Genomic DNA, 12,579 nt, shown 5'->3' on the forward strand with positions numbered 1-12,579 from the left:
TTTAAAGGACATACCACTGAGTAGGTAGGTAGCTGTGATGGCTGAAGAAATGGCCGCTACCTGCAGAAACTAAAAGACAGCACAGCAGCGGCCACACTGTTGGATTGAGAAGTGATCTGTGAAAAGTGCAGAGTAAAAAAAAAACACAACGGCATCAAAGATCTTATGAAAATGAATACAAGAACTCCTTAAAACAAGAACTTAGCCAACATGTGCATGGAAATTGAGCTTACTGGCCAAAAAAAATTGACCATGGCTTCATCATCCATCAACAGTCACTCAGATTACCGCACACCATTGCTTCCCTCCAGATGTGATTTAATTAAATGAAAAGTTGCATATTAGCTGCCAGGTTGTCACTCTGATTGAGGCTGGCCATCTATTTTTGACTTAGTTTTGGACTGAAAAATCCATACCACTGAGGCATCCAAACTATATCACATTACAAAAAGTCTATACCAAAGCATCTTGTCTGTACAACACTTTGTAGCTGCATTCCTCCACATCGACGCGATCAGATCCTCCACTGCCCACTGCTGGTCATCCACCAAATCACTCACAGTGTGAATGCAACGTCCCTGTGACACCATTTTCCCCGAGTGACTGGTGTCACATTGTACCTCTGTTCAGATCACCACGGGCCGCCCGACTCTGTTGCACTGCCTGCAGGCTGAGTGAACCTTCAGCTGAACTCATTCAGTGTCACTGCTCTCTCAAATTTTCTCCCACCATGTTGCTGCTCTCTCATTTAGTCCAGGCGAAAGTTTGTGCAAAATTTGTGTATAAATTTTGTATTGACACAAAACACAACCTTTACACTAGCATTTAAAAGGTTAAAATGGTTGTTTGAAGGGTCTTAAATTTTGTGGTACATAGGACAGAGAGAGGGCATGCTGCATGTCAACACTGAATATGTGTGTGTGTGTGTGTGTGTGTGTGTGTGTGTGTGTGTGTGTGTGTGTGTGTGTGTGTGTGTGTTTGTGTGTGTGTATGAGAGTGTGTCCGTACTTAGGTCACTTTTGCGCTGGTCCATTCTGATGAAATGTAACATGCTCTGATGTTGCTGTTGGGGTTTGTCCATGGTCAGCACATGCACATGCGCACACACACACACACACACACACACACGTGCACGCACTTAGAGTGACACTTAGACAGATGAGAAGAGAGCTTAGCCTGAGGGCCTTCAAAACAGTAAGCTTATATAACATTATTTTCTCTCTTACCTCAAGGCTTACCATAGCAGCTTACTGCCATCAGCTCACATTGTATGCTCAAAGCTAAGCGCCACCCCAACAACTCCGAATGTCCATAATTCAATGTCACTGGTATCGCTCACATCCTCGTGCCCACCACACCACTCCACTTTTAACTAGAAGAGCTCAGATTCGTGTGGGAAGCACTATCCGTAGTTTCTAATGCTGAGGCTCCGCGACCATAGAAAACCTATTTCAGATTTTCCTTTTTCTAAAGGTTGAGCTGACTCTGTGCTCTGACAGCTGGAAAATTGCTTAAGCTCTCGCTGCTGTTGAAAACACACACCAGTGCATCCTTATCAATGAAGAGAACAAGAAGAGGAAGCCAGTGGTGCAGAGAGATGTTCCCTAGTGTGTGCAACCTTAAGCGGCTGCACCCCAGCTAATTGGTATCACATGTTCTGCTGTGGGGTTAAAAAGTCCCCCATTGCCCTGAATGTCTCTTGTTCAATGTCATGTCAATGTCAAATGCACCCTAAATATACTGCATGTTCTCAGTAGGGCTCAGCGCCCTGTCCTCATTAAGGAATGGACAACAGCTCTGGCACACAAACACATGGTTGGATGCTACTGCAGGCCTTTGTGAAGGGCTGCATGATATGCGGAAAACAGGCAATGTGTGATAATTTCAGCAGCCTGGGCGTGGTGGCACAGTCAGAGTGACCATCCAAAATCTCTGTACAGTAACCAGACCCATGAAATGCTACGCAAGCTATCATTAGAGGTCCCTTAAATTGTGTCCCAAAATTATGATGTACACTGATACCAAACAGTACATAGTGTGCACAGTATATACTGTGCTGTACTGTTTTGGCAAATAATAGGCTATGACTGACATTTGATGTAGGCCTAATACACAGTTTTTACTGAATGGGGATGATTCAACATGTTTGCTGACAGCAGCGTCATGTGACCCACAGTGAGAGGTGTTCTGCTGCTTTTCATGAACTTTCATAAATTTTGGGCTGTCCCAGATAATGGATGATCAATGTGGGATAAACTTCTTACAATATCAGAAATTTAGGATAACCATCTCACAGTGTGACTGCTGCTATGATCTGCGTCCACTTGTGTGTGGTGATGGAGAGATTAACAGAGAAAAAATTTCCTGCTACCATGGATGCTACAGATTCAGTGTTACATTTCACACAAACATGTAATTTATTTATTTATTTGTTTGTTTGTTTATTTAACAGGGACAGTGCACATTAATCAACATTGCTGTAAATGCGCCAGAGTAAGCCAAGAGGCTATTTTTCATCTGTAATCCCTGGACAGATGTTACAGAGTCACCCTAAAAACAGAATATGAAAATGTGAAATGAAAATGTATTATAATGTTCAATGTAGCGGTGCACTGAATTTTATACACCTGAACCTTCACTAACTCTGTGATGTGTTCTTTGCAATGAAAATATACAGAAAAAAACATGTATCATGCAGTGCTAATGTGCACACACACACACATAACTTTCTCTACCTCAGTCTAGTCCAGACGTAAAGTTCAGAGGAGATAGCGATGGTAGCAGCAAACTATAACTGCTTACTCACTGGAAAAGGCCAAAAGTGGATCCATAACTCATCAAGTGAACCTGAAGAGTCGTAAGTGTATCCTATAGATGTTAACTTTGGTATGAAGGGGAAGCAAAGTCATAGAATCATTGCAAAGCTGTGTGGGTGATGTGTGTGGGAGGTTATTACTGTAGCCTTTTTTTCTGGGGTTGCAAGAGAAAACTGCCTTTATGTCTCTCATTATGTCTATTTCATGCCACTGTATGGAGTTGTATGGGGTATAGCGTCCTGATGGATTCATATAAAAATCTGCACTAAACTTATAAAATTTACAACATCGTTCACAGGGCATTGTCTTACGTCTCATCAATCATTCAGAATTACTATTAGTGTGGTCTGCAGTCTGAATAAGTGGTGATTTGTCATCACCAGAAGTTTTCTGACCTTGTGAATGCCCGTATAAGTAGTCCATAACAGCAGCTGACGCTTGAATTTATTGTCAGAGGCCCAGGTTTCACCACTAACAAAATTACGTTTCACCTTTTTCTGTCCCACCCTCTTTCTCGCTGCCTTCGTCTCCCGCTTCACCTTGCTTCACCTCACAAAACCTTATTTCAACTTACTTTACTTTATTTTGCTTGCCTCATCTCTTAACCACCCCGCTCCTGTGTTCTCTCTTACCTTTTCTCCAAAGTCTGTTCTTTCACTCTGCACATTTTCCTCATCCTTCCAGTGCGCCCTCTCTTTTTCTTCATTTCTGTCCCTGTCCCATCCATTTACCCTTGCATTTTCTTACCTCTCTGAAATAACTCTCTTTGCCCCCTCCCACCCTCTGCGTCTTATTGAAAATCACCCTCCAGTGCCCCTACCAGTTGTGACAGACATTGTGTCCCATCTGTGCTCTGCAGAGACCAGTTAAGAGAAAGAAGATGCTATTCATTTCCTCTGCGGTCCCTCTCTTCTGAACCCTCCTCTCTGTCCTTTCTTTAACTGACCTCGCCATCATCCAACTTCTTTCTGCTCTGTTTGCCTTAATGGGAGTCCCGGGCTTGGAGACTGAATGAAGCCTATATGAGCCATTATGAAACGCAGCCACTGGTCTCTATTTGCTTCATTTCCCTCCCTCACTTTTTATTCACTAAAAGCTTTGGATTTGCATTTAATATCATCATGTCATATTTATAACCTTACCAGTATTATGTTATGCTTACCTGGAAATAATTCAAATCTGACTTTCTTGGTTGTGTAAGATCGAGGTAACGGATGATATCTTCTAAGTGGTTTTGTGAAAAGGACTGATTTCCCAGCAAGGGACTGTTGCAAACAGAAAGCTGAGGATGTCTAATTTGACAAAATAACTTTTATTTAATTTATTATCACCCTCTGAACAGAATTGACTTTATTAATATTTGTATTGATGTATTTATTTATTTCCAATCTTTTCAATAATTTTGTGGTCATTTTATTATTACTATTATTATTATTATTTTTTTTTTTTTGAATATTTATTTCTACATGTTTTGGGGAAATATGTAAATTTCTTGTAATTAAATATAAATACATAGTAAGATTTTTTTTTTTTTTGCCAATTTTCTGGTAATTTTTTGTGCTTACTTTCTTTTTTACTTGCAGTTTTATACTACTTTCTTGCAAAACTTCAGATCATTTCTTGCTAATTTGCTCTTCAACTTTTTCCCCATGTTTTCTAAAGAAACAACGCAACTCTGTTCAGGTTTCAAGGGGTTAAAACTAGGGATGCACCGATCCGATATTAGCATCGGATATCGGTGCCGATATCATCATTTTACCTGGATCGGGTATCTGTAAAAGCAGCTGATCAGAAGTAAGACTGATCATTCCCCTTTAAATCTTTAAACACGGGCTGCGTCATACGGCACGTGTGCTGCATGCCGCGAGAGTTGATTGAGTTGAGTTGCAACATGGAGGGGTCTGCGATATGGAGGTATTTCACCCTTAGCACGCCAACTAGCTCGACGGCAGTTTGCACTGTATGTAAAATGAATGTTGCCAGGGGTGTTGGTAGCACTGCCAGATGTAATACCACAAATTTAATCAAGCACCTCCAGAAACATCACGCAAAGGAACACGAGGTATTCCAGCAGCTGAACAGACCTCTGCTGTTGAGGTCAACAATGATATCGGATCGGTATCTGGTATCGACCGATACGTAAGGCCCCAGCATTGGTATCAGCATCGGAACTCAAAAAGTCAAATCAGTGCATCCCTAGTTAAAACCCTTGCTCAAGGGCATGTTGATGAGAGAGGAGACAGTTTTAAATATTTAATTTCCCTAACTCATATTTTTCTAGGCTGTTTTGGGGACTTGAGCTGGCAACAGTCTGGTTTCTGGTCCATTTCACTCACTAACCAGTTGGTGGTTTACATCCAAATCGTGAGTCATTTAGAGCCTCTGACCTCACCTGTGCAACGCTTTCCTATGAATAGTTCATGTTGTGTTCTTGTACCTTATTTGCTAATGCGTAACACTGAAACGATTTCCAATCCTTTGCTGTCATCCATCACATCTCCGTCCCCTCTCGTCTCCACATAAACACGGTCAGGGACATCTGTTGTTTTATAGAAACAAGTGCAGCCACACGGAGATAGACAAATCTTTCCATAGATGCATGCATGCACCCGCGCCCCCCCTTCTCTACACACACACACACACATGCACGCAGACTCACACACACACACACACACACAAACACACACAGGTAGGGTTGGATTGCTGCCCAGCTTGCAGCAGTCGTTGCAGAGAGAAGGCTGAGGAGAGAGACGTATTCTCAGAGGAGAGATTATCTAATTTTCCTAGAAACAACACCTCCACTGTCTGCCACCACACACAAGTGGAAAGACAGACGCACAGACACACGCATACATGCACAAGCACATACTCACACTCACAAACACACACACACCCACACACACACATATTAAGACACATCCTCCACTCTCCACATACTCACAAACAAACTCATGCACACACAAAGCTCCAGAGGGAAATTATGGAAAATTCACTTACAGTCCCTGTGCAATAAAGCTCGCCATGAGGAAATTGGTTCTGGATGTGATGATTTATAGTCACACACACACACACACACACACACACACACACATGCACAAATACACACACGCACACTTGTACCACTCACACCGAGCACAATTATTTATTAACCAAAGAAAGAATGAGTCGGCATGAGATGACAGAGTCAAATGTTTTTTTTTCACAGATGATGACAGCGTTCCCACTTGCTAAAGCCTGTAGGTCAGAAAGAATTACCACCACACAAGCTTTGTTTGGGCCATCAGAGCTCAGACACAAGTTGCATCTTATCACTGTGCTGCTGTTGCTTGAATTATTGGCAGTAATCTTTTATCGCTTTCATCAGAAGAAGGTTTTGGCTGAGCAGATGAGCTGTAGAAATGTGATACAGCAAAGATATTGATGTGGCAGCAGTCTGCAGCTCCATATATCGGTTTAATTATTGCTTCCTTGGACGGGTCTCTCTAAACAAAGCAACTGTTAACATGTCACCCCCTGACATGAGGAATGAAGTCTAACCACCCCCCCTCCCTCTGCCAAAAAAATGTCACTTTGTTTTGAGCTGTAATTGTGGTTTCCCTTCCGGTCAGTCAGTGTCATTTTGGATGCTGGGATGCAACAGTGAGATGTGTCAGCTGATGTCAAAACAGGATCAATGGAGTCTGAGATATTGAATGTGACATGGGGGTGAGCAAATCAAACAATGATGTGGTGTCCCCGCTCGGGCTGATCAGTGTCATCCTGATCATGTGAGAGCGCAGTGGTGAGGTATGTCTCTCCAAGGTGTCTGCAGGTCCTTGAAAAGCCTTGAAATGTCTTAAATTCAAATTTTTCTTATAAATATTGTGTTCATGAGGTCTTAATTTCAGCATAGATGATTCATTTTTTCCATCTGTTTCCTTCTGTCACAGTCAAAGTCTGCCACTCAGATGTTATCAAACTGTCAGTCTGATGAACCTGATCATGCCTGTATATTTTATGCTGCAATATTACCTTGTTGGGAAAATGCCTGTTGTTGATGGAGCCAGCTCATAGTGACCTGTAGAGAGAAATCCTTGAATATCCTTGCCTGTCCTAAGATCTGTGGGAAGAAGTTACCACCTTGCTATCATATGTAAAATAAATTCTTATAATTCATAGACTCATCTAACTGATCATCTAGCTGATCATAATCCCACCGACAGCTTACCTCTCCACTGGGCCAAATGTACGGACTCACCTTTACACTTCTGCAGTATATTTGAATTAGATGATTTGTCCAAAAATCTGTCTTCAATGATGACACAAGTTGTCTTAAAAAAAGGTCTTACACACTATTACATTAAATTCTTTAAATACACCAGTATTCCTGGCAAAATCCATCAAGTGATCAAATGTTGTATTGCTTATTCAATAAAATATATTTCCCTGTATTAAACTGTCGATATGTTAAATTATTTAGTGTTTTGATTAACTACTAACATCAGTTGATAATTAATAAGAGAAAACATACTGAGTATAATATTGATTAATAAATGTATGGGCAATTATATGTTACTTCATATTAATGGTTCATGCATAAATTGTAATATATTGATCAATATAAGCACCAGCTTCTCATGTATGGAAATATATTGCCACGCTCAGGCCAATTAGTGTAGCTTTAAAATCCCAGAATGGGATGATGACACGTGATATTCCCTGGATGACGTTTATGTCGACACGTGAAGAGCGGAGTCCAAGATGTCGTGTGTGACAGATGGACGGATGGATGGACAGATTGGGCTGATCAATCGTCCATCCCCTCAACATAAAAATCAATTAAAATTCAGAACAATGGCCCCTGTGTGACCTTTCTGTTTCCCCTGTGTGTGTGTGTGTGTGTGTGTGTGTGGGTGGGTGTGTGTGACCTTTTGTCAGGTTGCAGAGCAGCTGATGACTATCGCCTATGAGAGTGGAGTCAACCTGTTCGACACTGCCGAGGTCTACGCAGGCGGCAAGTAAGTGCCAAGTAACTGTCTTGTTTTTTTGTTTTTGTTTTTGTTTTTTGTTTTTTTTACAGTACACCACGTCTCAGCACTGCATGTCTCATATAGGCTCATTCATTATTCAGTGAGTCGGGGTGCAGAGGTTTGACCCTGCTATTGTTCCAAGCTTTAGGTGTTTTTTTTAATTGATTTTTATCCAAAATATTTCATATAGTTTGAGTCAAACTGGTTGCAAACATTCAGTTCAAATGAAAACATCCAGTAGGCCTCGGTCTCATGTACTTTAGAACTGATGAAAATCTTAAAAATGCAGAAATCTAATAAATAAATAAATAAATAAATAAATCTGGAAAAAAATAGATTTTGATGCCTCTTTGTTTTGGAGTGAACATGTGGACTCACTTGGCATCGACATGAGATCGCTGCTTGAAAATGAATCAAATGAATTATAGTTCTTCTTTGTCTGAGGCCATAAGAGCTAAGAGCTCTGAGGGACCATGCAAATGGAACACAACATCACAAGTCTTCCATTTATTTTATAAAAAATAAAATGGCAGTGAGCAGATTTTCACAGTTGAACTAATTCTTGTGAAATCACTTCACTCGTGCTCCCTCCTGCATGACATGACATGGTGGGATGGTTCATCAGAACTGAAATCTGTTCAAATTTTGAAAGATTTTGCTTTCAGAGCTGTGAAAAAAGCCTTCCCCCTGCACATGGCAGTCAAAGCATCACTCATGTTATATGCTTGCAATAAGCTGAGCTTTGTTATGAAATATTGTTCTTGATGATGAAGTGAAATATGAAATATTAAATTTTAAAACATGTGATTAAATTCAATCAATTACAGTGTGCTCATGTCTTTTCCAGGGCATTTTAGATTTGTCCTGTGTTTTGGATTTATATTTCAAATCATTGAGCATGGGAGAGAAAAACTGCTGCACAACACCTTTGCAGACTGCATTAGTTTTATCAGGGCAAGTCAGGGGGGTTTAATTATTGCCTCAGCACTCCAATTTCAAGCTGAAATATTTAGCCAAAGTCAAGCAAAAATGAGTTATGCAAGAATGAGTACAGCGAATTTACAGCCCGAGGAAATTTAATTTTCATATCTCTCTGTCCAGTGGCATTAGCTTGTGGCCTCTTTACTGCTCACCCTGCCCAGAATGACTATAGCAGTGGTTTTCTCAACCAGAGAAAAGTCAATAATAAAGTGCATAATCAAGAAAAACATGTACAGAAATCATTGTGAGCAAATGCTTATGGCAACACAAGAGGCTCTAAACTTTTCAATACAGCTGCCCTTTCCAAGAAACACACGCTGGGTTTTCATTGTTTCTTGTGCCAGAGGCGAAAGTTGCAGAGAATTGAGGCAGCGTGATTGTAGAGGGAGTTTTTATGAATTCAAAGTGCGATTTAATAACGCCACCTTGTTTCTGTTGCCTTGCAGGGCTGAGATCATTCTAGGAAATATTATCAAGAAGAAATGCTGGAGGTAATGATGACACATTAGTGTGTGTGTGTGTGTGTGTGTTTGCTTTATCATTTCCTTTGTAGAGAGAGAAACAGGAGATGTGTGTGCTGCATGAAAGAGGTGGAGAGGAGAGTTACGAATGAGACATTATGAATCAGAGAGAGAGATTTGGGTTGGTGTGTGTGTGTGTGTGTGTGTGTGTGTGTGTGTGTGTGTGTGTGTGCGTGTGTGTGTGTGTGTGTGTGTGTGCGTGTGTGTGTGTGTGTGTATGTGTGTGTGTGTGTGTGTGTGTGTGTGTGTGTGTGTGTGAGATTTGGGTTGGTGTGTGTGTGTGTGTGTGTGTGTGTGTGTGTGTGTGTGTGTGTGCGTGTGTGTGTGTGTGTGTGCGTGTGTGTGTGTGTGTGTATGTGTGTGTGTGTGTGTGTGTGTGTGTGTGTGTGTGTGTGTAAGAGTGAGCTCTGTTTGATCTTGGTGTAAAGCAGAATATTAACAGCGGTGCTGCGACACTGATAGGAACTTTGATCTCTGCTGTGTCACAATTTTGTTTTCCACTCAGACTCTATTAAATCTATTTTACAAACACACACAGATACATGACACACACACACACACACACACACACACACACACACACACACACACACACACACACACACACACACACGTGCCTCACCATATCACCTCCAGTTTTCAGAATCTCAACTGCAGATGTTTCCATAAATTTCAAATATTCCCTTCATGTAGATATTTAAATATGTTAACTCTGCATTATTGATCAACCTGGTCAGGCAGGGGGTGAAGAGAGTTTCCATCATAAGAAACTCAAGTGAAAAAGACAGGTGTGTGTGCATGCAACAGTATGTGTGTGTGAGTGAGAGTTCATGTCTGTTAATGCCAGTTGCTCATCAGTGGATTTGTTTGAATCCTAAATGTTAATATTTCCACATACACTCTGGGGCATGTAGTACCAGAATACTAATATATTGTAAATACAAAACTTGTGAAAAAGGTGAGTATGACACTTGAGAATATTTTTATTAAGAAAGACAGAAAGCCATTAAAACTGTGGAGGGTCTTTTAAGTGTGACATGGAAAACCCAGCAAAGTCTAAAATAAATTTCCTAAGCTTTTCTCACCTTTACCTTTACACCAGAAAATCATAAAACAATCTTGAGAGTAAGAAGGAATGAAGGGATGAGGGTCCCAGTCATGTTCTGAACACGAACCCTTTTTCTGTTTCACTAACAAACCCAACGGGTTCGAAATCGTTTTTGAATGGTGGAGAACTCAGATGATGCAGAAGGGATGGATCAAGGGTCCAGAGGGAGGAACGAGGGATGAAGTGATGGAGAGATGAGGGTCAAGGGATGAGGGGATTAGGGTTGAGACATGAGGGGATGGAGGGATGAAGGATGAGGTATGAAGGGATGGAGGGTTGAAGGGATGAGGATTGAGGGATGGAGGGATGAGGGTTGAGGGATGAACTGATGGAGGGATGAAGGGGTGAAGGCATGGATGGATGAAGGGTGAGGGATGAGGGTCAGTGGAGGGATGGAGGGATGAAGAGGTGAGAGTTGAGGGATAAAGAGGTGAGAGTTGAGGGATGAAGGGATGAGGGGAGAGATGAGGGATGAAGGGATGCAGGTCAAGGGATGAAGGGATGAAAGGTAAGGGATGAAGGGGTGAGGGGAGATGAAAGGGTGAAGGAGATAAATGAAGGGATGCAGGTCAAGGGATGGAGGGATGAAAGGTAAGGAATGAAGGGGTGAGAGTTGAGGGATGAAGGGATGAGGGGAGTGAGGAATGGATCAGGTGTGTCCAGTTACTTCAGCGCTGAAGTGGGAAATGTTCGAGACACGATCTTTGCTCCTGAACTTAGTTATAAAACTTGATTTCAATGTCTGACGTCAGTCTCTTCATAATTTGCCAGTGTGGTTGTAAAGTGAGAATATCTAGTCCCCAGTCTATTCTCCCTGCTCTGGCTAATTGTTCCATCATTATGTAACTGTGTCAGGGACTGAGCTGACTACATTACACCAGTAGGCGGTTGATACTTGTGCAGTAAAGACACGCTGAACCTGACAGCTGAGTCTCTGATTCAATACAATGTCACATCATTACTTCAATTTGAACAAGCTTCACTGAAGCTGTAACATGAAAAACCATAACGTAACAAACCCTGGATTTCATATATATATATATATATATATATATATATATATATATATATATATATATATATTAAAAAAAAAAAAAAAACACAGAAAAGAGTATTTCTCTTAGTTGACACTGTAAAAGCCTGAGACTGAACATGCATTGCTTTGTACTGTTGAAGACTCGGTGAGGAATGAGCAGTCAGCATAACAGAGCAGCAGGCATGACTGGTTGTCACCAAAAATGTCTTCAGAAATTAGAGGGTGACACATGGACTTCTGTTGCATGGTCATTAGTCCATCAGACTGAAGATGGATGGCAGGGGAAGGTTCATTCACATAAGCTCTAGCCTCTGTTAGTGTGTTTTCATGTGTGTGGCGAGAACAGACGTGGTTAATTTCTGCGCTCTTTGAAACTGTGAACTGATCCATTCCACCACATCCATCACTGATGCTAAAAAATACAGTACATTTTGTTAGCTTGTTACTCAGCTGACCTGCCCTCTTGAAAACACATCTGTTCTGCACACCAGCTGACACATTCAGCAGAAGCTAATGATGTGGCCAGTTGTGGCATATTAAAGGAGCACTGAGCGATTTTTAGGCCGTGAAAATAGTTCCCATATAAAATAAAATAGTATACATTTTCTGAAATATGTTTAAACTAATGTACATCTCATATGAAAAGAAGATATAAAAAGTTTTTCATAGGTTTAGAAAGATGTGTTTTCATCCACCTGTACACTGCAGGGGTCTGTTCCCATAGATGTTGTCCACCATGTTGTCATGAACGGCTCGGCTGTAGACAAAGAGGAGCTTCACACTTGACATGGCAGTAGGCTAACAAGTCGGAAAAAAGGATAGTAACATGACACTGACGCAGGCTCCAACACATTGACTCTAAGTGTCTAAATGTTGATGTGTAACATATTTTTGGTTCAGAAATCTTGATATTTCAACGTTTTTGTTGGTTTGCAGTAACGTAAAATCGCAATATTTCATCCTGCTGTCTGGGTTGAAACAGGGGTTATAATTAATTAGGGTTCCATTTCATTTAGGTCTAACAGAGCCAGGGCCCTACTGTTGTGTACACTGACTCACTAGAAAGGCCCTGCTACACTGAAGTGAACCTTAAAATTGATATAACTGA

At 41.2% G+C, this 12,579-nt stretch overlaps 1 protein-coding gene across 2 annotated transcripts in view; it reads left to right on the plus strand.

The window, feature by feature from the left end:
* The window catches only part of kcnab1a (potassium voltage-gated channel subfamily A regulatory beta subunit 1a), a 145,583-nt gene that overhangs the window by 112,451 nt on the left and 20,553 nt on the right, over nt 1-12,579 (plus strand). For both annotated transcript variants that reach the window (XM_030066905.1, XM_030066906.1), the window contains exons 4-5: nt 7,734-7,813; nt 9,253-9,297. In XM_030066905.1, coding sequence (XP_029922765.1) covers nt 7,734-7,813; nt 9,253-9,297 — 125 coding nt within the window. The remainder of the gene's footprint in view (nt 1-7,733; nt 7,814-9,252; nt 9,298-12,579) is intronic.

This window comes from Myripristis murdjan, chromosome 13, assembly GCF_902150065.1.
Source record: "Myripristis murdjan chromosome 13, fMyrMur1.1, whole genome shotgun sequence".
Classification (NCBI taxonomy): domain Eukaryota; kingdom Metazoa; phylum Chordata; class Actinopteri; order Holocentriformes; family Holocentridae; genus Myripristis; species Myripristis murdjan.